General features: G+C 37.9%; 2 protein-coding genes across 5 annotated transcripts in view; one reads left to right on the top strand and one right to left on the bottom strand.

Moving 5' to 3' along the window:
- Window positions 1-973: 973 nt before the first annotated feature.
- NSUN7 (NOP2/Sun RNA methyltransferase family member 7) lies at window positions 974-20,069 on the top strand. 2 transcript variants are annotated; one of them, XM_053975352.1, is made up of 12 exons: window positions 974-1,092; window positions 4,221-4,580; window positions 5,108-5,166; window positions 6,515-6,645; window positions 7,811-7,963; window positions 9,252-9,435; window positions 10,997-11,207; window positions 11,813-11,956; window positions 12,508-12,609; window positions 13,123-13,240; window positions 16,468-16,585; window positions 18,637-20,069. In XM_053975352.1, exons 2-12 carry the CDS (start codon window positions 4,268-4,270, stop codon window positions 19,273-19,275), a joined length of 2,172 nt encoding a protein of 723 aa, XP_053831327.1. In that variant the 5' UTR covers window positions 974-1,092; window positions 4,221-4,267; the 3' UTR covers window positions 19,276-20,069. The 2 variants fall into 2 exon arrangements, with proteins under 2 accessions (XP_053831327.1, XP_053831328.1); XM_053975353.1 differs by lacking the exon at window positions 18,637-20,069 and having other exon boundaries at window positions 16,506-16,581.
- Window positions 20,070-22,368: 2,299 nt separating this feature from the next.
- Window positions 22,369-25,937, bottom strand: part of APBB2 (amyloid beta precursor protein binding family B member 2) — a 110,784-nt gene continuing 107,215 nt past the window's right edge. For all 3 annotated transcript variants that reach the window (XM_053975351.1, XM_053975348.1, XM_053975349.1), the window contains one exon: window positions 22,369-25,912. In XM_053975351.1, coding sequence (XP_053831326.1) covers window positions 25,745-25,912 — 168 coding nt within the window. In that variant the 3' untranslated portion in view covers window positions 22,369-25,744. The remainder of the gene's footprint in view (window positions 25,913-25,937) is intronic.

The raw sequence follows: 25,937 nt of genomic DNA, 5'->3' as shown, positions 1-25,937 counted from the left end.
CAAAGCCCTGGTTACCTAGCTTTTGTGCAGCCCTGCTGCAGAAGTCTGTACTTCTATCTTCCCTGTGTAAGGGCACTCGTACCCGTGACAGACGCTTTTGTGAGGTACTAGGCAGGATCTTGTTGGAGAAATAACACACCAAAGTCATCACAGATTTTAACAGAATCACAGTGACTTTCCCTTTATTCAGGAGAATTAAAGTTGTCCATGAAAGCATTGATGTAAGAGGAACAAACTTCACAGGGAAAAAGCATTTCTGGTTTTTGACAAAGGTTATGGCTGATTCATTGATTATTGGAATATTTTCAATAATTTTTTTCCCATTTTCCCTTTTTTAAAAAACAAAACAATTGGAAACCACTTTAAAGCATGTTTCAATTATGTTTTCAAACTCTGAATAAAAGCAGAGGCTGAGACAGCTAAAACATTACAATTTCAAGGGCAAGCGAAACCCCAGCTCCTTATCTGGGGCTATTCCTGTACTCTGGGCAGTTCCAGTCCTGTCACTAGTGGCGTTTCGATGCTGTGAGTGTCGGTAACACTTGGCTGTAAACGTGCCCCTGGAGTTTGCGACAATTAATGCTGTTTGGACTTTTTTTTTTTTTTTTTTTTTTTTTTTTTTAACAAAAGGGTTTTTTTAAAAAAAACCCAACAAACCAAAGTTCCAAAAGGACCGTGCGAGCAGCTCTCGCTCCCGCGAAGGGATTTTCTTAGAGGTTCGTTCAGGGAAACTTCTGGAAGCGCTTCTCCGCCCCAGCCCCCGTGCGTGCCGTTGCCCGGGCGTTCTGTGGCCCCGGTGGATGCCGCGGGGCCGGGGGGCTCGGCCTGGCCCCAGCGGATGGAGCCCGGCTGCCAGGCCACGTACGAGGGCGGAGCCCCCGCCCGAGCACGGCGGGTGGCGGCGCCCCGGCCCCCCGCAGCGGCTCCGCGGTGCGTGTGGGCCGCGGCGGGCCCGGGCGGGTGCGGCCACGGGCCGTGCCGGGGCCCCGCTGCCCTGCCCGGCATGGGGCGATCCGTGCCCGGCACGGGCCCGGGGGTGGTGCCCGCAGTTCTGCCCGTAGCGCCCCGAGGGAGCCGCAGGAGCCCGGCCAGGTACGTGCCCCGCGGCCCTTGCCCAGGCGGAGGGCAGTGGCGCTGCCCGCGACCGCGCGGCTTTGGGAAGCTGGTTGCGTTTCAGGGCCTTTCCGGGCAGTGTTTCAATGAACGAACGCTTTGCCTGATTTTTCAAAGAAATAGCTGCTTCCACCCCCCCCCCCCCCCCCCCCCCCCCCCCCCCCACACACACACACACACACACACTTGTTCTGTGAGTCGAGTTCAGCTGTTTCTTATAAATAAAGCGCAGTAGGGGAATGGTGTGGTGGCTGACTTGTTTCCCTGACTCTCTCTGGTGTTCGCTGCCCTCCAGCTTGGCTGCAGCTGGGGACAGCAGAGGCTTTGAGGCGCAGTGTCAGTCGCAGTGATGGTGGGAAGCAGATGCCGCCATGTATCCCCACAGAGTTAGTGAGACGAAAACCACGGTGTATCTACGGCTGTCAAGGATTTACTGTTCGTTGGTGTGTGAGCAGCCACGTCCATGCTCGCGAACCCGCTTCTCACTGGGTCCCTGTTAATGTGAATCGGAACTGCGTGGTCAGGCTGCCTGCTGTACCTGATACAACACAAGTGCCGTGGGGCTGTTTTCTTTTTATCTATTTTCCTTATTTGTAGAGTCTACTGAAGAAGGTGATAACTGAAGAAATGGGAAGAATACACTTACTGGTATATAAACAAAAGAATTAGTGATTTTTATGCGGATGTGTGTGTGTGAATCATTATGCTGTGCAATGAATAAATGTCATAGTTCTGTCTGCTTGGGTTTGTTAAGTCAAAGCTGGAGATATCCTTCAAGCCATTCTGGTTTTGGAGACCTTGGGATCTTGAGTATTTTTTTTCCCTGTCAACTGAGCAATCTGCTTGAGATCCACAAACAAAAGCAGGATCTTTTCTCCCTTGTCTGGGAAGCTCTTCCCAGCTGAGCTTTGTATTAATCCAGCTTGGTGTCCTCTGCTTGGCACAGCGTTCAGTAAATCAGACTGTGATTTACAGTGTTGCAAATATGCAGTGTGTCTGCACAAGGCAGAACACTGGCATCTCATCTTTATTAGAATGACATTTGTCTTTTGGGAAAGTATATTCATCAAATCATCCGAATAGCAGTGTGTGTTGTGGCTCAGCAAAAATGGCTTTGGCAAAGAAGTCACAAAGAGTAATTGGGACCTCTAGAAATCTTCAAAGTCCTTACACCATAGACATAGTTCACTTGCTGCATATTCTAAAATGGAATATTTGCATTCACCTGGAGAAGAATATGAGTATCAGGTCTCTGAGATGGTGCCCCTGTTTTTGTGAGATGTATGTTTGCTGGTCAAAATAGTGTAAAAGATCATGAAAGCATTTATGGGTTTTTTCCCTTTCTAAGCGCAAGTGTTTCAATTTGGTTTAGTTTTGGTGCTTCATTCTAGTGGAGAATAGGGCTTCCTTTTGATAGCACTGCTTGTTCTGTTTCAATATGGCTTCATAAAATAAATTTATGTTCGCTCCATGGATTTAATAAATACTGCTGCATTTAATGGGGATGTTGGAGCAAAACTCCTGCTAGAAGAAACTGTTTGTCTGAGGCCTCTGTAAAGTTAAGAGTAAGAGTTGCTTCTGCAGGGTTTGCAGTTCTCAGTTTTGGAGAGCAAATCCTGAGGAAGGAGAATGAGATGTGTCCTTCTCCAGATGAGTTGCCAGAATTCAGGAAGCCACACTGGTCCATTGTGTGGAGCATGCTGGGCTGGTCAGACACTGACTTGTGCTTGTCTAGGAGAGGGGAGAGATGGGCTGAGTGTCACCCATGTTTGGGAAAGGGAGTTTGAATGGAGGAATGCTGGCTCAGCATGGAGCATTTCATGGCTGCCTGGTGGAGAAGCAGCAGTTTGTGCCCCTCCCCTTGCCCCTCCAACTCTGTGTGCTGCCATCCTCCATTGCCACTACGGTTTTTTGTGATGGGGGGCAGGAAAGGAGATGCTAGGGAGTGCAGGGAAAAAGCTGGAGAATTGTTGTAATTAACTAAACAGAGCAAAAAAGAAGATGCCTTCCATTTGATCAGAATAGCACCTTCTTTTCTTGATTTTTAAACTGGCACCCTCCTCACCAAATTCTGCTATTTTGTGCTATTAGTCCTAAAATACTCAGAATTCTTTGGCAGTATAAATCCATGCTTAGCTTATTGTGCTATAGCTACTAAATTCTTCATAGTTCTTTTGTATTATTCTTTCCTAGGCAGGAAGACTAGTTAGACTAGATCTTTGTTCTGTGTTTAAATTTGTTTTGGCTTAACCCACTTCTGAACAGTTAATATGACTTCTGCATCTCCAGGCATTATCATAAATGCATGTTATAACAACCAGAGCAAGTAGGGTAAATCCAATACTTTAGGTATGTTTTATGTGGAACTTTAGAATATTTTTGCATTCAACTAACTCTGGGACTTTTTCATTTTCTTGAAGCCTTATTCCACCTCTGGGGAAGGTAATTTTTAGATATGTTAATGTAAGATGTGTGGAAAATTTAAGAAAAGCACATGGGCTTAGAGAGAGTTGGATAATACCTCTAGAGAGGTATTATCTAGAGAGTCTCAGAATGGACTTCCTGCATTTTAAATTGTGCTTAGGTAATACATTAAATACAGTAACATTTAGGTGATCTCTGTTTTCCACTTTTAAGAACAGATATGCAGTTTAGTGGACAAACATTTGGAGTTTACTGCAGCTCTTTTTGAGATGGTTCTTTGGAAGACATGATGTCTGCTTTGAAATTTTGGTGCCTTTTCTATTAAAGGGGAATTCCTAGTAAGAGGTGCTATTCTGGCTGCAATTATAATGGTTCTTATTGGACACAGATAATCAGATACGTGTGTATGCTCCGTGAAGGACCGGTGATTGTAAAGCACTAGCCTTTTTGAAACAAGTAACCAGTCTTTGCATGTGCATTGGTGAAAACAAATAATGTAAGAAAACCCTTATAAATACTTCTCTATGATGTGTAAGATGATAGATGTACAGAAATACAGATGATACACATATATATGTATTTGCAAGATTAGAGCCTGACAATTGAAAACCCTAAAAGGAAGGGAAAAGTGTATTCTAGTGAAAGAAAATTTCATTATTCAATACAAACTTTGTTTTTTGCAGAGGCAGCAGGATTGTGACTTGCACTTACACAGTCAGCAACTGGAAAAATGCCAGATTCTGAAAGTAATTTGGTGTCTTCACATGTGGATGTTATAAATGGTACTTCAGTCTTGAGTGAAATGAAAATTTCGGATGAAAAGGGATCTGTTAAAAAAAGAGCAGTGACTCAGATTGGGAAGAATGGCTATCCTGACTCCATATACATAAATGCAGCTAAGATTTTTCAAGGCATTCGTACTGAAAAGAGTACGGGTAGAATCCTGGTGCGGTATGGCGACAACTCTGAATCTCCCATGGTGGCTTTTAAAGATGAGCATTCCAGGCGTGTATCTTATGAACTGGCTTTCAATGCTCTAAAATGTAAGTACAAAACTTACCCAGGAATTGCTAACAGAAATGATGCAGCAGAGAAAACATGGAAAAAGAAATGTTCCGTGTCTGCCTGACAGCAGAGATCCAGGGAATTTTTTTTTAAACTTCAGGTTATTACAGAGTCACAAATTCACAGAATATTCTGAATTGGAAGGCACCTACAAGGATAATCAAGAATGGCCCATAAGGGGATTGAATCCACAACCTTGGTGGTTGCTCTGACCAGCTGAGCTCATCTCAGTGGTTCTTTTCAGATCCAAATTATGGATGAATATATATATTTACTAGATTACTCATATCCCTCAAATATTTCAATATAGCTAAGTGTTATTAGTATTTGTGAAATCAAACATTGAAAGCCTATTGTTTTTCATGTAAATGAATTACATAGGGTTGCTACTGTTGGTGATTGAATTTGCCCTCAATTTTCATGATGTTTAAAATTACAGTTTAGTGACTTCCATAGAATCTTCTAGAGAGTGGCATAAACTGTCAACATTTTCTTCTTTTTACAGATCAAGATCTTCTTGAAGAAATATTGTTAGATAGTAAGGTTTACCCATGCTACTCAATAGTAAGTGAACATTTTTGTGGGGCATTTTTGTTTTCTGTGTTGATGTAATTAGTACCTTTTCTGAGGATTCTAAGACGTTCTTCAAAACAACCTGGGTTGTTTTGAACTACATGACAGCCTTAGACTGAAATATTGCTGACCTTCTTACATAGTTGTCTAAAGCATCCATCTCCAAAGCCTGTTGTGGGATTCTGATTGCTGGAAGTCAAAACCTTCAAAGAGAGAAGCTGGGAGAGCGAGCCATGAACTTCACTGCAGCATAGTACTTGCTCGGTGATATTGTCCATGTCCATGTGATTTCCTTCCCAGCTGTGTCCCCTTGTGAGCAGGGGAAAAGAATGTTCCCTTCCAATCCTTGGGAGTTGGAAAACATGGAGTGATAAAAAACAGACAAAAATGCATTGACCCCATGGTTCATTTGCTGGGCAAACAGTACTGTGTACAAATGTAATACTGGCAAAAACTGGTCCATTTTACTCTCTCAACATGCTTTCCTGCTTTAATATGGAAAGAAATTCTAGAGCTGGCTGAATATTCTGCTGTTCCTTCCAGTTTTGTCTTTGATGCCTTTGAAAATTGCAAGATAAACTTGAGCTGATACAGTTTGTGGAGGTTGATATGAGCAGGCAAATGATCTACCACTGTTATCTTTGCCTTGTTTTTGTAAGGAAGCAAGACTTTTATGCTAACGTCTTGTGTTTGGTGATATTTCCCAAATAACTTGAGTTTTCTAACTAATTTTGGTCATATCTGTGAGAAGGTGAGAATTTGAGAAGGCATAGTAACTGTAAGAATTTCATGGAAAGAGGCAGACAGGAATAACTTAAATGAAGAAATTATTGTCCTTAAGCAGAAGATGCTCCCTGGTTTAAACATTTAGACAGAGAAAGGAGGTTTTTTATGTATCCCACAAGCAGAAGGGTTATTATCACTGAGTGTATCGGATGCTACGTATGGAAGAATCCCACAAGAGAGGAATTGATAGATGAGAAGTTTTTGTAGCTTAGCTATTTAACAAACTACTTTATTAAGAGAAAATAATTCCAAAGTTTCAATTCTGATAACACTGGAAGTTAAGGTACAGTATTTTATCTGTGTGCATAGAGAATATTTTTAATTTTGATAATCTAAACAACCTGTAAGTTATGTATTTGAATTTTAAAAAAATATTTTTTTAAAAAGTGTTTTATTAACGCTCCACAAGTAATTACTTTCGTATACTTGCAAGTAAGCATTTAAGGGTTTTTAATGCCTTTTGCATGGAAGACTGCTGTTTGATATGGATCTTTCTGCAGAAATAAGGTATGCTTTGGGTCACGTTCTCTAGCCAGTTGCTTTTCTCTTGCAGCCAGATGAGTTAACCAGCTTGCTTGTTGTGATGCTTTATGACCTACAAGACCGAAAGTTTAAAAAACGAAAGATGTTTGCTGAAGAGGAACTTGTAGCAGAAGTTCAGGAAATAGGGCATTATTTATACAGGTATATGTGCAAAGAGCTATTTTTTGTTATAGATCAGCAAAAATGAAGATTTGTATAATTAGTGCCTTTTAAAGGTAATTATTAAACCTGTCTTTCACCTTAAAATTTTGTGGGCCTTTTTTTTAATGAGAGACTAGTTCAGAGGCAAACATTCATATTTATATAGTTATGAAAAATACAGGTAAGAAACCACCCTTATATTGTGGATTATTTTGCAGACATCTTATCTTATTTTGCTGTTGTTGAAACTTTCATACAATTCTAGGAAGGAAATTAAATATTCAGTAAATATTCATAAATGCAAGTGTAAAAGAATCAAGAGGTCATGGAATGGAATAATATTTATCCATTTTGCAGTATTTCTACTATGAAGCTTTGTTAAATATTTATTATTTTAAATAATTAGAACAAAAACCAGGATACAGAAACATTTTAATATTTATTATCTCTTCCACCAAAATACAAACAACATTTTGTTTAACTAAAAAGGCATTTATTAGACAAAATTGTGTTGCTGCTGGATTTAGAATGGCCCAAAAAGTTTGTGAATCTCTTAAGTGTAAGGTATTTCTGGAGGGCAGTAAGTAAGATATCTGAAGTGGTTCACCAGCAATTTTTATTTATTTTGAATTATCTTGTCTCAGGAATAAGCATGAAGCTTGTGGGAAGAAAAGACTGGAAATATTTTCTCAGACATTTTCATGTAATAATAATGAAAGTGACTCCTCGTTGCCATCATACTTGTATTGTTTTTGTACATGCTATGGGGCAGCTTTCATCAAATGCTCATTCTGCACATGTATGTATTTACATATTCAAACATGCAAATGAATCTGATGGTTGTATTCCACACATTGCAGTTCCAAAACATACTGAGATTTTTTTTTTTAGCTGTCTGAGAAAATGGATGCATTTGAGAGTCCCCTGCTATAATTGCAGTCCTGCCTGATTTAAATAAAATAACCTTAGCTATTGACTACCACCTTGCATCTGCTGTTGTCTGGGGTAGTAAATGTTCTGTAACTTTTTCCTGTTGCAGCTTGCAGAAGAACGTGTCCCTTTGGGATTTGGTTTGTGAGCAAGATGGTTTTGTAACAGAAATGTTGCATGCTAAAAGCTGATGAAAACATTTATAAAACCTACTAAACTTGTGACTTTTTTATAGGTATAAGACCAAACTGGCAGCTGCACTAGCACGATGTCGCATCAAATATGATGCTCTTTCAATTGAATACTTTGTACCAGAAACCATATCGAAGCAGGAACAAAGGACTTCTTCTTTACCTGTCTGTTTTTGGATTAACACATTTAAAATTGGGTAAGGTCTTTAAAGTATCATCTGATATTGATGTTTTTGCATATGAAGCGATATAGTTTGCTGCATACTTGTTTTAGAATTTCCAGATTATATTTTTACCAGTAATTAAAAATTCTTACAGGAAAATTATGCTTAGTGCAATGCCATTGTGTTATATATTTTTTGTAGTTTTTATCTATTGCATTAGTGGTATTTATACACTGTTTTGAAACAGTTCTTCTTACTGTTCTGTTGCTTGTGTGGGTCTTTCACCAAATAAGTGAGGAAATAAAATTAGAAAAAAACATGTGGGTGAAAACATATGGGTGAGTTAACTTGGTGACAGAAAATAAGAGAAAATGTCTTTAAAAGCAGGTGTATTAGTGTAAACCATAATCTTGGCAAAGGGTGTTAAAACACAATACTTTAAAATACAATACAGCTGTTTATTCTGTAAGGATAATGTAAACTTGAAATTAAAAAACACATTTTAAAATCTTTATATTCTTTATAAATCTTAATAGTCTGATGTCCCCAGTTCTGTACTAACTGATACATGAACCATACCAGATTATCCTGTTATCTGTTTTGTTAGACAGGTAATCCATTTTATAACATTTTCAAGAATTTTGTTTTACTACTCTTGTCTTGGACCAGTGTTCAGTGCTTAGGTTATAGGCTCTTCAAAATAATGTACCTTATTTCAGGTGTGACTTTAGAACTCTTAAATAGGAAATAAATAAAAGCTGTTCCTTTCATCTCATGTTTAATGTACTGTATAAACTCATGGCACTGTCTGAAATAACATTTTAACAAACATCTCTTGCTATATATACCTTTAAATTTTTATGATATTTGAATTGCTAACCTCAGCAGTTATGCCTTCATTACATGTACACAAGGATTCTTTCAGTGTCAGCCATTAAAATTATTGGTGAGTTGGGCTATATTGAAAGCAATTGAAAGCAATTGAAAGAACTAAAGCATATCAGCAGTAAATTTACTACAGCCTCTCCTGAGCACATGGATATTTCAGTTTTGATGCTTTGAATCATCCTCTGGAGACATATACCTTTTTAAATTAATTGTATCAGACTTATTAACTAAAGTGTTTCAAACCACAACTTACATGCCTAAAGGAGAGTAAGTTTCCCTCCTGCATTAGACAGTGTGCATTTTATACCTATATATGTATGCATATATATACACATACACACATTAACAGAAGTAAAAAATTCTTATAATCAGTGAAAACTATATTGCTTAAGTAACTCTTGTATATTTAATGGTCAGAATTGTATGTTAACAGCCTTGAAGATGTTATCAGAGATTTGGAGATGAAGGGATTCACAAAGGTTGACTCTGTGTCAGACTTTGAGCATTACACGTATGCTGTGGACCAACATTGCCATGATGTATTGGTTTTTCCTTCCTCTCTTAGAGAAGAACTGCTTAATTTAGATCTTTTTGCAGAGTGCAAACTCTTACTGCAGGTGAGTTGATGTTCAGCCTTGAGTCAGATGATCCGCAAATAATAAAATAATTGAAATAATTGCTTTGCTTTAGAAAGAGGTTGTGTATTGTGTGACTATTGTATTAAATCAGTCAGGCAAACTCTCATAAGGTTTTGGACATTTGTAATAATGAGGTTACAAACTGATCCACTTACTAAACTTAATATACAAATGTGAATGCTTAATTGATAGCTGTAATTAAGTTATGTAGAATGTTTTAAATTTAATCTTAGAGCTGTTGAACTAAATATAAAAAGTGGTCAAAAAGAAGCAGTCTCACTTCTGAAAATGTGAGGAAAGTTTCAATATAAGTCCATATGCTTTCCTTCAGTTAGTAGATGGTGATGTGCTATTGTTATATTTCTTCCTCTTCAAATACATGTTTGTGATGGAATGATCACACTTCTTTGTATTTTGTGCAGTGTGGTTCCTTGATCTCCATAACCCCCACTGGTCTTTTTCCCGACTTGCCATTGTTAGACTCCCCAGTGAAGTTTGGTTGGAGGTGTCTGTTCTAGAGCAGTGATTTGCAGTAACCATGCAACATAACCATGAATTACCTGAACTGTCTGATGATTCTTGAGTGCCTAGCAGAAGCATTTCTACCAGAATTTTCACTAGATCTCTGAAAACTTTAGCCTCAAAATTTATTGCTCAACTTAAAAAGTGACTCAGTATTCAATATTCCATTTCAGTTTGTAGATTTTAAATACAGTACTTAGAGAAAAGAACTATAGAAGACAGCCCTCTAGGTAATGGGAACAAATTCTGAGTGTAATTACTTAAAAGTGTTCAAAATGAGTAAATCAAACTCTCAAAACCTCCATCTCTGTGGTGAGGTGGATGGTGCTTGAATGCTGTGTGTGTATAGACAATTATGTGAGTTTAAAGGCATAGCACTTTCTTTTTCCCTTTCCATTTATCATCAGTTTGTCAGATTTGGTGCAAGACCTGGTATCTGTGGTCAATATCTTCACTTCTTGCCTTTTTAAGTAATTTGATAAAGTTTTCTCTTTTACCAGTAGTACAAGAGCATTTACTTTTGTGGAGCTGTCTCTGTGTTTTCTGCATTCCAATGTGCCTCTCTGTTGTTCGAATTTCAGCAAAATCTTGATCTTTGATCTACAAGGGCAACATTTCTCATGTAATTATCATTAAGAGCTATGTGAATAGTTTTGCATTTCTCTGTTAAGCTGCCTCAGAGGATGAATTCTGCCTGAATCGTGGCCAAAGTTTGTCTTTTCTGGAAAAAGCTGTTGTTAGGAGTTCCTCCTTATGAGGATGATACGTACTTTATTTTCACCTATAGATGCTAGGCTTTTCCATATATTATTTAGAATTAAGTTATTTAAATTTATTGAGTGACTGCTTGGTTTTGTAATTTATTTAATTCTGTATTAGCAGGTATCCCCAATATCCCTCCCTTCTTTTCCATTTCCTATGAAAACAATGGAGGACTTTCCTAATTTGGAGAAGAAGGTTGGCATTCACAGAAAGCAAGATAGTTATCATACTTAATTTTGGTGTCATTGTTTTGTAGGATAAGTCTCGCAGCCTTGCTGTACACTCTGCACAGGCGCTGTTGAGTGAAGGTGGTGACATTATAATTGCTCACATAGGCTCCCATCTGACCATTGCTCATATGTCAGTGCTGACAAATGACAGCAGCTCCAGAATTTTTGTTTGTGGTGTGAAATCTTCGGCAAAAGAAGAAGAACTGAGGAACAGTTTCAGTCACATGGGATGTAAAAGTAGGTGCTAAAACAGTTGGTATTGAAGAAGTATTGCAATACAGTGATACAGTTTGTGATGTCTGTAAATATTGACTAGTTCTATCAGAACTCAGAGATCCCCTCTTTGGAGGCTTGGGGATGGCAGTAAGAACTTTTTTGTCACAAGGTGGGCTGATAGCTCTTCAGCTACAGTCAAGTTAATTGCAGTCTAACCATATCATAGATGCAAGCTCCTGAAATATTGGTGTTTTCTGTAGAAGTAGCTACTGTGTAGCAGTTGGTGTAGCAGGTAACGGGGAACTTTTGGTATTCTGGCTGTTGCTTTCAGTCTGATTTCCAGCTGTTTGAGAGTGTTAATCCAAAACACATGCACTCGTCCAGTTTACCTGGATGACACTATCAGAACAGAATGCAGCAATACTGCAACCCCATTAAGTGTCTTTTCAGTAGAAGATGCAGCCTTTCAATCTGTTTGAAATCCATAGGCCATACTAATGGAGACTCTGAATCTAGCAGGCTCTAGCTCTGTTGAATTCTATGTAATACCACAGTCTCTTCACCTCTATCACCTGTAGGCAGGCTTACTTGCAGTCTATAAGTGTTGAGTTTTTCTTGATTTTCAGATATTTGGTTGTTACATGAAGACTTTACTGAGCTTCAGCCAACAGACTCAAGGCTTGAAAAGGCAAAAGTTATTTTGCTGCTACCACAATGCTCTGGACTGGGTGCTGGCAATCCAATGGAGCTTATTTTAAGTGAACACAGAGGTAACTTTTGATACAATATCTAGCTCATGCTTTCTGGTAGAAATATATTTAAGTATTGTGGTCTGGAGTGTGCAGGTGCTTCCGTAAATTGTATAATTTTTTTAAAGAAACCTTCCTTATTTTAATTACCATAAAATATATAAATTAATTTGCACAATTCTATGACTGCTTCAGGTTGATAGTATGAAAGTTTGAGGGCGATTCTGGGGAGCAGAGAGTGTATAGCTCTTTTTAAAGTAAAAAGACTATAGGCAGAAAATTTATTTCAAGATACCAATATGTATATAATTTTCTATTTGATTACATTCCTTTATTGACTGTTTGTATTAGTCCTTTCACTGTACAATTTTCATTAACTAGAAGCAAGTAAGAGACACCAGTAATTACAGGTAAAGAAGTAAAGCAAATAAATCAGGCACTCCTTAGTATTCTAATTTGTAAAGCCTATCTTCCCACTGCACCAGTAATAACCAGGTCTGCTTCTGCAAACAGCTGAATTTTCAGACACTAATACAAATTGCAAGACTAAATTTACTGCTCTCTGCTTTTAGATGCAGGATTGCTACGAGACCTTTTCCAAGGATTTGTGTCTGAGGATAAACTCAGTATTCTTGCTGAGAGGCAGCTTAACGAGTTGATTCATGCACTGAAATGTGAGTGTGCTAGTTTCCCAATTTCTGGGAAGACTTTGTGATATCAATTCCATTGTATTATCACCAGTTCTAGTATAGTTAAAAATACACAAATTACTCTATTAATTAAGAATAAGCATGTTACCAAACTCCCTGAACAATGATTTCCTCCAGTCTGAAGGTGTTCCTATGTCCTAGTGTCCACCAGATATTAATATAATACTCTTCGGTATTGTGTAGAGAACTGGTTTATGGCTTAGTTACACTCTGCTTTAGAAATCCTGCAGTGTAGTCTCCCTCCATCTGCATGCTGCCACTTTTTTCCTCTCTCCTTTGGTAGCTGTATGAAAAGACTGGAGACAGCTTTGACTTTGTGCTGAAATCTTCAAATATTTGAAAATATTTGAATTATTTAAAAACACTAGAGATCAAGAGGTTAAAAGAGACATAATTTTTATGATGCTTTTAATCCTTACCAAACCACTGTCAGTATGAAGAATCTGAAGAATAAAAAAGTTGTGTTTTGTTTTGTAGTTAACAAAGTACAAGGTATTGTTTACTGCACTTGCTCAATTTACCCAGAAGAAAATGAACTTGTAGTGAAAAAAGCACTGGAATCTGGAGTGGAGGGAGATAAAGTACGACCATATAGGTACAGAATGAGTAGTTTTATCTGTGGAAAAATTAAAGTATGACTTTAAATTGTAGCATAATTCTTATCCTAGACTGATATGTATCTTGCATTAAATTAAAATAGCTTTTGCTGCCTGTCCTGCCATTCTTTCTGTTTATGAGATTACTTAGCAGTATTCTATTGACTTTCTCATCTAATATTTTTGTTCATCTGAAATTAAGATGGGAGGAAAGCATCACTGGTTGGAAATAACATTCTTCAGACAGAGCTATTGCTATTATTGTATTAGTATTCAGAGAATGAAACTAACTTACTAGCATGCTCTCTGCTTCTGATGTGGAATGATCAATTTCAAAGGAAAAAGAAATTAAATTGTAAGAATCATACAGAAGAATAAGAACCCTTTGCTGTAGGATTGCTCATTGCTGTATTCAGATGAATGACTTGTGGGAAGGACAGGCTACAGTAAAGATCATCCTGTGCAATCATGGAAAATACAAATATATATGAAAAAAGTATGTATGCTGTATACTTCCTATGTAACCTGTTAGCTGTCTCCCCTGTCAGCCAGAGGAATTGTTAAAAGACTGATGGGTATTTTCTGGATTTTCCTTTCAGTCACATAAATGCAAACAGTTGGCACTTGCACATGGATACAATAGTGGACTACAGGATGCAGGTTTAAAAGAGTTTATGTTGTAAAAAGCACAGAAGAGTAATACTATATTTTTAGATTTTATATTACTTTAGTTAATAGTCTGGCTATCAAAGGGAAAGGCACTGTGGCTCAAGGTATTCAGTGTAAATTTTGCATGATTAAGATGGTAAATATTAACTGTGGCCAGTCCAAAAAAGGTTTAAAAGTTGTATGTTATTCATAAGACACAGTGCAACAAAGTGCATCTTTCTTCAAATTCACTGATAGAAAATAGCAGCCTGCTTGATTTTTTTTTTTACAGCAATTGGGATGAAATGAGGGTATGTCTTGTCAATGATGGTGTGCCAGATCAAAAGCATTTATGGCCTCTTGCTTGTGTTTTCTTTTGGAATTTGAAATTTTCTGGAGTCTGTCTTGACCTCTGTGCAGCTATTACTCTATGCGGAGAACTTAGGAGACCTTGGAATGTAATGGTCTCTAAATTATTGAATATAAATAATATGTAAATTCATAACATATAAAATATTTTTTATTAAAAAAAAAAGTTCCTGGTGCTTTAATTATTTTTTTTTAAAAATCCCTCTTGTGTGAAACACCTCTCTCACAAAGCCAAGCCAAAATCTGTTCACTGCTTTGCAGAAGCATCATGAATGTTGTCAAACCACTAAATCATATTACACTTTCAAAAAGGCAATCTTGGATGATAAGAAAAGGACAATAAAAATACAGTAGGATTTTTTCAGACCTGAGCAAATTTCTGAGTGATGATTGATTGAACTTCATGAATGACAATTTCAGATTCAGTTCCTCCTTCGCTGTCATGCCATATCTTGGATGTTTCATTGTAGTCCTTGCTACACTAGAGCTGCTGGTAATCAGCACAAACAGAGCAGTAATAGAACGCCATAAATAAAATATACTGAGTGATTATGCTTAAGATGAAAGCTCAAGCCATTTAAGATGCCTGCACTACTTAGAAAAATTCCTTTTACACTTTTCTTAGAATTAATTAGAGAACTTATCTGACTAAACCAGTGCAGTATAGAATGAAAGGCTGTTGCAGTTACTAGCCCCCACGTTCACAGTAGTATCTTTGAGAGACAAGTCATAATAAAACATGTTGTATGATCATCAAAGATCTACTGAATATTAATTGCCTTTTCCAAGAAAATTGAGGGCTTTCAGGAAACTCTTACAACATTTTTGCTTATGTGCATTTTATCTTTTGGAATTACTCTGCAGTACTGAAATGGTGCCAAACAAAATAAGGCTCTATTGGAGTTTGGGGTCACACAGCTGGTCTTAGGGCTGTGCAGTTTTAAAGGTGGTTTCAAACATGTTTGCACAGGTTAAGCTGAACTTACCTTCAGGATATGACAGTTTACAGCAACAGCTTTATCTAAAGTGAGGGTACACATGGCAAACAGGTGTGTATAGAGTAGTCTAAACCACTTGGGCATTTTGCTTTGGCGTATCATATTTAAATTAATTTCTGCATAATTTTTTAGGGTCATTGAAGGGATTTCTGGTGAACAGTAACTTGTATACATCAACAAAAGATTACCATTGAGTTTTTTTCCCATTGAATAAGCTTATCTAAAATCAAAAATCTGTGTCATAAGACATAAGAGTTTTATTTAGTAATATGAGGAGGATTTGAGCCTTGTAGCCTCTTTTTATCAAGTTCCAAGGAACACAGAAAAAAAATTCAGATCATAGTGAGAACTTGGAAACAAAAAGTTTTGCAGACTTCCCATTAAAAGTGAACTAGCCAGCCAAATCAGGATATTGCTTTCAAATATTGAATACATTTCTCTGTAACCATCTTTGAATAAAGCTCTGTCATCAGAGGGTTAGTGGAGCATTTATGAGTAGGACTCTATCTTACAGTCCTCAGTGAAGAGGAGGGAGATATACTTACAAAAGGGCATTTTGATAGTGTTTTTCTGTACTGAGACAGCTTAGTACTAGTTTGCCAGCCTTATGAGCCAAGTCCTTGAGACTGCTTTATAACAACCAGGCATTTCTGGAATTCAAGAAGAACAGGAGAAGAGGCTAGTTCTTCCCTCCCCAGTGATGCACTGTAATATTGGAGAAAAAGCCCTCAATTAGAACAAATAGCAAATTTTCCTAACCTAAGATTTTTAGCTTAGATAGGTATTTATTATTATATTTATTATTATTATTACTATTATTATTATAACTTGAAGTTAACACCTCTACAATTTCTGCAAGCTCCTTAGTGTTTTCAGACTATTCCCCAACTTCAGGGACAACTTGATAACTCAATAATTGCACGCATGAGAAAGAACACAGTTTTTCATTGTTATATTATGTATTTATTATCTGGTAATAAATATACTTAATAATTGGGGGAAAAAAAAGAATTACTGAAAAAAAATGGAAAAATCCCACTCAATTCTAAAGAGATGAATTCTCATGCCTTTCTTGAATTGCAGTTTTTAAAAATTATGACAAAGCTATGTTATTGAAAGACGTAATTTGAAAATTACTCTTAATGTATCCATGTTTATTTCCTTTTGTATTCCTAAATATTATTTTCTGGTCTTCCATTTCTTTTTTACAGGCTTATTCCTTCTATTTTTTCTTCTTGCTCTGATTCAGAGTCTTCCACTGAAATGTTTTTCAAAATGGAGCCATCAGAAATTTCCAGTGGTTGTTTCCTAGCTGTTCTAGAAAGAGAGGTAAGCTATGAAAATAACTATTTAAAATCACTTCATAGAAGAAGATACTACAACTTTCCACAGAAGAATAAACAAAATGGAACATTTGAAATAAAATTCCTGGCTGCTTTTTAGTTGTCTTAAGACCAAAAGACAGGTGAGCAGTTGAAATGTGCCACTTCTTCGGTTTTATACTGATCACAGGTTTAAAAGATGTGCCTGTTCTTCTGGAGCTCGTGATCAGAGCAGACCCTTGATCCAAGTTAGTGCCAGCAAGATCTAGAAGAAATACATTGCTGTTATCACACTTTGGAATGAAATACAGAGCTTGATTAGACTCAGGATAAATGGTATCTAGTGTTTGTTACATGTTTCACCAAGGTTTTCCAGTATCCAAGCAGCTGAAATCTTAATCCCTATGGGTGACACTATTATAATTTGAATTAAATAAGTATGAAAATGCTTCCTTTCCAAACTAAGGCATATGCAAATCCAGTTTGAAAGGCAGGACACTTTTGCTGAGTAAACAGAAAAGTCTTGGCATTATTCCTGAGGAAAGGCCTTAAAGGGCTAGTTTGCATCTCTGAGCATCAACATTTTCCTCTTGTCTCTAAGAGAAACACACATTTTTTCCATCAAAAGTGGAAGGGCTGAGGGGAAGAAATAATCACAATTTCATTGCAAATTAAAGATAGGAGATCTTACTTGGTTATTTGCACCATTTTCTGTCATACTGCAATTACAGTGCTTGAAAGAAGCTGGCCTCTTGGGGGAAGTTAGATTTTATTAAAAGTAAGAGAATAACATATGAAAAGTCCTTCAAGTTACCTATTATTGACCTCTTTCTTTACAATATTAAATATTTTTAACTTGGTCTGAGTTTCAGTTAATCATGTTATGTGCATCTCTCCACCATATTGTCTCTCTCCAGAGAAACAAACACTTCTGTTGCAGGTAGTTAATTCAAGTAATTTTTTGGGGTCAAATTCTAATACAAAGAAGCAATTGCTCCAATGGCCAATTTTTAGGTGATTCAGCAAATGAACATTTTCCACAAAGTAGAAAACATGTACTTACAATTTAAACTGAAATTCCTTGTTTACAGAAACGTTCTTCTTAGCTAGTTGTAAACAGTTTCTCCCCCATAGTTTCTCTCTATATACTTGGATGTTGACCTGGTTCCTAGTTTGAGAGTTCCTTACTTACGTATTATGAGCAAGAACTTTCATTACTGTGAAAATTATTCATATTTAATGTTACTGAAATTTCAGTATTTTCTGATACACACACACACACAAAAAATGGATGCTTTGTTCTTACAGGCACATTACAGACCAGGTCAGTGTTGGTTTTGGCTGGGGTGGAGTTAATTTTCCTCGCAATGACTGGTGTGGACCTGAGTTCTGGATTTGTGCTGAACACAGGGTTGACAACATAGAGGTGGTTTTGTTATTGCTGAGCAGGGCTTACACAGAGCCAAGGCCTTTTCTGTTTTTCATACTGCCACACTGGTGAGGGGACTGGGGGTGTGTGGGAGGCTGGGAGGAGACACAGCCAGGACAGGTGACCCAAACTGACCAAAGGGATATCCCAGACCTTTTGAGATCATGCTCACTGTATAAAGTGGGGGGAAGGAGGAGGAAGGGAGGACTTTTGCAGTAATGGCACTGGTCTTTCCAGGGAACCACAGTCTTTATCTTAACCCAGGAGTTCCCTAGCTTTTAGGAACTCTTCCAGTTCCTTCCCTGATCCTGTTGGTGGGGGACTGAGCAAGCGGCTGTGTGGGGCTTGGAACCAGCTGGGGTTAAACACACGTCAGACACACATTACAGAACCCAGAACTGAGTTTCCCCTCTTCGGGTCAGTAGAGAAGAAAGCCTCTGAAGAGCAAATGCTCCAGTACCTCTTTACACAAGTCAAGTTCTTAATTTTGTGAATAAATAATTTGGTTAGCATTTATCACACATGACTTAAGTCCTTCTGCTAGATTCTGCTCTTTTTCTCATGGAGTAAATTCTGAGAAGCTCTGTATTGGGGCTTAAATTCACTGTTGTTTTCTGTGAAATTTTCAGAAAGATACTTCTAAAAAAGTGTCTGCTAAAGACATTTTGGCTTCTGCTGCAGCAAAAGCTCTACTAGATGGCATTGTTGAAGAAAAACCAAAAGAAGAGGTGAAAAAGCAGAAAGTAAAACAACGTAGACGTAAGGTTACTGCTAGTGATAGTAAGCCAAAAGCTGCAAAACTCCTTCACCACCATACTGGAGCTGATGTTAAGGCTGAAGTTCCTGTGTCTAAAGCAGCCAATAAGATACAAGAAAAGCATGTGTGCCCAAAAAAACCAACCAATAAGATACAAGAAAAACATGTGTGCCCCACAAAAGCAGCCAGTGATGCACCAGAAAAGACTGTGCCCGGGAAAAAAGCAGCCAGTCACACACCACAGAAGACTGTGCATGGGAAGAAAGCAGCCAGTAACATACAACAAAAGAACGTGCACCAGACAAAAGCAGCCAGTAACATACAACAAAAGAACATGCACCAGACAAAAGCAGCCAGTAACACATCCACATCTAAAGCAGCCAGTAACGTATCCATGGCTAAAGAAGCCAGCAGCACATCCACGTCTAAAGCAGTCAGTAACACACAGCAAAAGAACGTGCCCCGAACAGACAGTCGTGTTGAGCTGAAGAAATCTGTGAACGCTGACTGACACACAGCCCCACTGAAAGTGCACTGAAAGTACATCTCATCTGTCACCTCTGGGCAAGGTGTACGAGAGACAGACACCTGCTCAAAAGGCACGTGCAGAAGAGAACAGGGTTGTACTGAAGTCCCTGACAATCACTTTGCCTTCACTGATAACACCATATGAAAGCTCGTAATGAAACAAGCCCAGGGTATCGACTTAACATTGCTTTCATGGCCAGAGTACAGTGTCCAGCTGGTTGGATATTTACACCACCCTGGTCAAAAATGGTCAAGCCAAGTTGGCTGTATGAACCTTCAGACTCTGGCCTCCCTTTGTAAAGAAATTAAAGATTCCTGTATATTAATCAATAGGCTTAAATTACATATATTTATGCAAGGATAATCTGGCCTTGGGAAAGATATATTATGTGCTAGATATATAGAAACATCCATGTTAGATAGTAACTTTTCATCCAGTAATCACACTTTAAGTGAATGGAGCTGCCTAAGGCTGATAGATTGTTGGGGGAAGTGAGGTCAAAAAACTATAGCCTCTTGCTATACACTTTGAAGTGACAAGTTAAATCATACACCCAACCCCTCACTGTATCTAAACCTGTACAGGTAATCAGTTTCAAATTGATGTTTTTAAAGTGAGACTGAATTTTTTTAAGTGGCTTTTCTTTACAAGTGCTAGATACCATTTTTGTGAGTTTCCACTTTTCCATGGAAAATAAGCCTTGTATTTCTAAAAGTAGATGTGAATTTTTGTACAGGAGACTGGCCAAGTACATTAAAGCCCATGCATAGGCTTTCTAGTATGTGTTGTCTTGGTTTCTTCTTAAGTGTTCATTGAAGTAACTAACAGTGAAAAATAGATCAAATATTCTCATGTTAAAAACACTGAATTGTCATCATAATGTCACATCAGACTATGTTATGGTTCATAACTGCTTTTTATCTATTTCTTAACATAAACAGTTCTTAGTTGAAAAGAGCTGCTACTGACAAAGTAACATTTTTATAAGTGTTATTGCTAATCCGCTGAATAATGACTGGACAAAGAGTAGCTGTATTTGTAAACAGCTGTGGGCTTCTAAGCTGCTCCCTTTTGCTAGCAAAGATAAAATAACTGTAAAATATCTACAACTGTCTTGTAATCTGAGTAGAAGATAAAAGGAGGCACAGAGATACTTTTAACAATAAATCTGATTTGTATCTAGAACTTGTAAAAATGAAAGAGACAGCACAACAATACAGAAAGACAAAGGTATCTGTGACCCAGAAATTTTCCTCTAGGCAACCATTTCAGATACTTGGGAAGAGTGTTGCCAGGAGCATCACCACTATAGTGTGGAACTTAACCCATTTGACATACAAGTCTGGATTTAGAGAAAATGTTATAACATCTCTATTTCGTCTTCACCCACACCAGTGTCACTGGATCAGCAGTACCTTTTTAAGAAAGGATGTGAATGATATTACCCTAGCAGTGTAGACAGCTGGCTCTTGTTCATCTGATAAATATCCTTGCTTCACTGAATCAATGAAAATTTCTTTCAGCGTTTTAACCTGAGCCAGCTGTCCTGTACTATACATCCCTCACCTTCTGCATATTCCTGTGAGCAATCCATGCTCCTTACCTGTTCCAGTAACACAGTGAACTCTACTCTTATTTCTGAACAAACTTGTAAGGATAGATTTAGACCTGTACACATGCCAAGTGTAGAACCAGAAAAAAAAAATTGTTTTATTTCAAAACCATCTAGGAGGAGGAGAGATTCTGCATATTGGATGGAAGGAATGGACACTATAGAGATATTTTTTTTCCCAATATGGTTGTGAAATGCTTAAAGTAAACTTAAGAGATTCTGCAGTTAAAGAATGATTTTTTTAAAAAAATCAAGATCTGTATCATTCATTATTAAAGTTAAAATTACTTGTAAAACAACATACATGTCTCTAATAGCAGAATTTCTGGGCTACTTACGTAATATGTGTCATGATGTCCCACACTCGGCCTCATCTTGCTTTCAGGAATTTGCATTTTTGACAGAGTATGGAGGTTAAACCAGTTAGAATCTTGATGTCTTACCAAGAATATCAGAGAGTGAATATTTCAACTGCAGGTCAGCAGCTTACTCTGTAAGCATGGAACATCACATGGTGGCAACATCTGGGACTGACTTCAGATGGCTTGTAGGTAGATGCCTGTAACAGTCAATGACTTTTTACAGTAAAACTGTATCTTATGTAACTATTTTTCTGTAATCCACTTGTTTATTTGTAATTTTCAACTAGAAACTGTTGATTCAGCTTTTCAGATACAAAACCCCTCACAGTGCTGCTATTGCCTCTAAACCACCAGTATGTTTTTCCCTTCCCTCAACCACTAATTTGAACAAAATAATTTTGCAGTTTCATGGAGCAGTAACAATTGAGACAATCACTTTATGCAGCTAAATTTATTCTCAGAACAGATTACATTTAAATATGGAGAAGTGGTCAACAGCAGGGAAAATTGTCCTTTTTGTTGTCAGTCATGTATTTTTATGTAAGACTGGGCTCTGCTAATAAACAGTGGTGTGTTTCCTTCTGTCTTACTGCTGTTAAATCGAACCTGCATGGGCTGAGGGGACAGCACACATTGTGGCAATGTGTTAATCAACATGCCCAAGAAAGGAGTAATGCATTCAGGGGTAATGCTGAAATGCTGAGCCCATACTGGCTCTTGAAATGAGAATGTTCTCTTTTCCATGGGTGATGTACTAACACTTTTAGATTCCATGGCAAGTGATCTATGAAATGCTTGATAAAATTAAGAAATGTAGAACCCTTAGTGACAGCACTGGTGTGAGCTATTAGGTACTCCACAATTTTTGTCCCTCTACCACTGAAGGGCATAATATTTCTGTAAGTACAGGTGACTCCGCACAGGAAGTATATCACTAAACCTCATTTTACTGTGAATGGATTCTATGCTGTTCCTATGCTGTTTTTGTTATTCCCAGTTAACCACCCTGTAGGTGGCCTCCATAGCCTTGCTTCTCCCACACCTCCTTGCTCCCCTGTAAATGAAACAGTAAGTGGCTTAAATAAAACCTACAGCCAGTACTACAGATTTCAAAAGAAAGGCTTTTATCTATTAGTCATTGACTGTGAATATAAATCTCCTTGCTTCTGCAAGGGAGCCTGTTAATGACATGACTGACTGACATGTGATACCTCTAACTTACTACTTGCATTGAAAAAAATTACAAAGTTAGCTTTGCTTTACATGATTCTTCTACAGACTTCAATAAAAATGTGACTACAAAAAATTACAAAGCCTGCCTTCTTTTAGGCAACCTATAGTATACAGAGTGGAGAATGTTACAAGAGCACATCCAGTAAAGACAATACATCAACATAATAAAGCAGGATATTTCAGTAAAAATAGAATAAATAAAATAAAAATATTTTAAGCTGTATTTAACAGGTTAAGTTAGAATATGGCATCAGACATACAAGGCATAGTGAACATGGCTGCCGGCCTACAGAATGACTAGGTATTATAAAAAATGCATAGATAACTGAAGGGTTGCTATAACATCAATTAAAACAGTTGCAGTTGCTCAAGCACACACACACCCACACTCCATACGTACTTTTTTGGCCATGGTAAAAAGAGTGTCTGAATATATTGTGAAACAAAAGATAATAGGCTTAGTAATATTAGGCTCTGATTCTGCAAACACCTGGTGTATATTAAATCTTTTGGAGAATAAGGAGCTCTACTGAAGCAGAAAGGCCACATATAGTCAAATCATCAAGTACACTACTTAAGTATTTGCAAAATCAACAGCATTTTGTTTACAGACATAAACCTCTTAAAACATACACTGGCAAGTGATGTACAGCTTTTCAAATACCCTTCTGTCTTCTCCTCAGCCCTGCCTGCAGTTGCACACATTGGTAATGGAAGCTAACCAGGTGTTCCTAGCCTTGACAACAGAGATGTAGAACCTTTACACTTCTGTTTGCTAAGTGTGGTTTAGTTAAAGAGAGTCTGGATCTCTCTTTTAACACTAGTTAATCAGCACTGTGCAGATGCAATGACAAAATTTAATTGTACTGTTTAAAGTTAATTCACTGCTGTACAACAGTTGCCAATCCCAAATCACGACAGGAATGTCAGCAGGAACTTTAAAAAGACACCGTCAAAGTATTTAATTTAAAATAAATTAAAATGTGAATCACTAGCACAATGACAAACAAGGAAATTTTTATCTCTTAACTTCACAATCCTACCTAAGGGTACCTGTTAGCCACCACAGTGTGAGAGCAGTCATCCCTGGAAATATTCAACACCAGGTTGGATGGGCAACTTCGTCTGGTGAAAAGTGCCCCCCGATAGGGGATTGGAATGAGATGACCTTTGAGGTCTCTTCCAAACCAAACAGTTCTGTGATTCTCTGATAGGAAGTGAGTCACCTCCTAACAGAGGTGACTGGGATCAGTACTGGAAACTATAGAAGCTATATGCAAGCTGCCATGCCCATGCTTTGTGACCTGGCTCTGTGGTCAGTTGAACCACAGCTACTGCTAAAGGGGGTGGGTTTGTTTGCACTCCTCCCTCCAGCTCTCCCTGCATAAGCAGTATCTCCAGCTGTACAGGCAATAGAGGTGGTGCAAAGGAGGTGGCAAGAGTGTGAGCCTTGAGGGGGGAAACACTTGCTTCAGTGCCTGAGGTGCAGAATCGTGGTCATGAAGAGATCTGAGATCCATAGAGGATCAGCTCTTCAGAGGATATTGTAGAAAGCTAAATTTAATTACAATAGTTGCATAGCCAGCCTTCACCTGACGCTTGCTCATACATCACACTGACTTTAGTAATGATTTTCCTGCATTTTTCAGTGCAGGAATTTCTTGAATCATCATTATTTTCCTGTTGTGTTCCTAAGTTACTTCACCAGGTGTGGTCATTAATTTCTTTGAACAAGGAAATAAAAAGGAAAATAGTTTGTTTATAACAGTCTCTTGCATATTAAAATAAAAAAGAGTTATTGTAACAAGAACTTTGCTAGGGCTTCTTTAGCATTGGAGTATCACAAGATTTGCAGACTTGGGAGACAGAGTTTGGAACCTAGCTATAAATGGAGGCAAAACATTTTTAATGCTAGTTAAACATACTTAATGTTCCATTTCCAAAATCTGTACCAATCTGCAGGTTTAGACAGAAGATGTCAAAGGGAGAGACTGAAGATGCATGACTGCATTTCAAAATCAGCCTGAGGTACAATTTTGAGGGCAATGCTGGGCTGATTTGTGAGGGTCTGCAGGTGTGTAAAGCAAATCAATTAGATGAAGTCTTTGGAGCAAAAGCAGTGAAATCCAATTGTACTACCTGAAACACTATCCTGTTAAAAAAGAACTCTCTTCTTATTTTGTTACAAGGGCATTAAAAGTAAAATAAATTTCACAAAGTTTTGTAAATAACAAGAAATATAATTGTTCTTCTTCTGGCATGCTAAGTATTCAGCAACAAACTCTGAGGGAAGGGAGAATTATGCAACCAGACAGTGAACTGAACATTTAATCAAACACTTGTATAGAACAGGTATGGAATAGTTTAGTCTCTATAACAGTTGTAAGAGAAAAAAATCAGTAACTACTTCTTATTCCTGATTGGTTTGAGCCCTCCATTAAACAAACTATTTTTGATGAATTAATGATAGATTTAGGAGAATAAATTTAACAGCCAGCAGTTGAGTTTGTATGTTTAAAGCTGAAAAGCTTCAGTGGATCACCCTGCAGCTCAATTACTGAAAACGCTTCTGGATTTTTCATCACTGGTTTGGTTTTAAACAAAAATCTTCTGTAAGACCACAATGTGTAACCTGAAGATGACATAATGACACTCTGATTAAAAACATGTCAGGGAGGTGTTAAAGTAATTGCTAGACCAATGCTGACAAACAATTTAAAACTAACAGGTGCAGTTCTGTAAAACAAAAAAAAACAACTTGGTATTTAATCTACAGTAATTAAATGGTAGCTAATACTTGATACCTATTCCAGTGTTGAAAACAGAGCAAAGTGCTGTAGGATTTAAGATTGGTTTATGATAAATCCAGCTCAAGAAGATGAAACTTTTAACTCAGGCATCATTCACTCCAAGGACTTTAGCATGAGTTCTCTGGGAGGGACGTGGCCATATTCTCTTTTTTGTGTGAGTTTAGGTAATGTTCGTGTATTTACAATCAAACAGACCTTCCATTGCCCATGATGTAACTCACTGACATCAAAAAAATTATTCATGCTTCTTTTCATATCACACGATGGTGGCAAGAACGAGAGAACATGCTTGTCTAACATTGTTTCGATAGGGGTAAATTCTCTGAAGAGAAAGCATCAGCAACTGAAATGGAAGGTCAGACATCGTTCATTTTCCTTAGCGTAGCTACTGCTGTCTTCAGTCAAATGGTGGGAGAACCTTCTCTCTTAAGCAGCTATGGCATGTCGGTGACCGGACGTTTCTGTTTCAAAGTGTCAATGAGGGACAAGACTCCTCTTTTTACGTTAGTTGTAACTCTTCTGGTCACCGAGTCTGCAGGCGGCGGGGGCGGCCGAACTTTCTGTGAAGGAGGTCTGGCTACCAAGCACTTCTGATACCGTAACTGCAACAAAGCAAAGCCATTCTGT

This window comes from Vidua macroura, chromosome 4 (genome assembly GCF_024509145.1).
Source record: "Vidua macroura isolate BioBank_ID:100142 chromosome 4, ASM2450914v1, whole genome shotgun sequence".
Taxonomy (NCBI): Eukaryota; Metazoa; Chordata; class Aves; order Passeriformes; family Viduidae; genus Vidua; species Vidua macroura.
The sequence above is the reverse complement of the archived record's forward strand: the minus strand, read 5'-3'. Positions and strand labels throughout refer to the sequence as shown.

Bases quoted from the DNA above. Each gene is read 5' to 3' on its own strand.
- NSUN7 (XM_053975352.1), top strand. From the start codon at position 4,268: ATGCCAGATTCTGAAAGTAATTTGGTGTCTTCACATGTGGATGTTATA. The intron at 4,581-5,107 runs GTAAGTACAAAA...TTCTTTTTACAG, and splicing joins GGCTTTCAATGCTCTAAAAT to ATCAAGATCTTCTTGAAGAA. The intron at 11,957-12,507 runs GTAACTTTTGAT...CTCTGCTTTTAG, and splicing joins TATTTTAAGTGAACACAGAG to ATGCAGGATTGCTACGAGAC.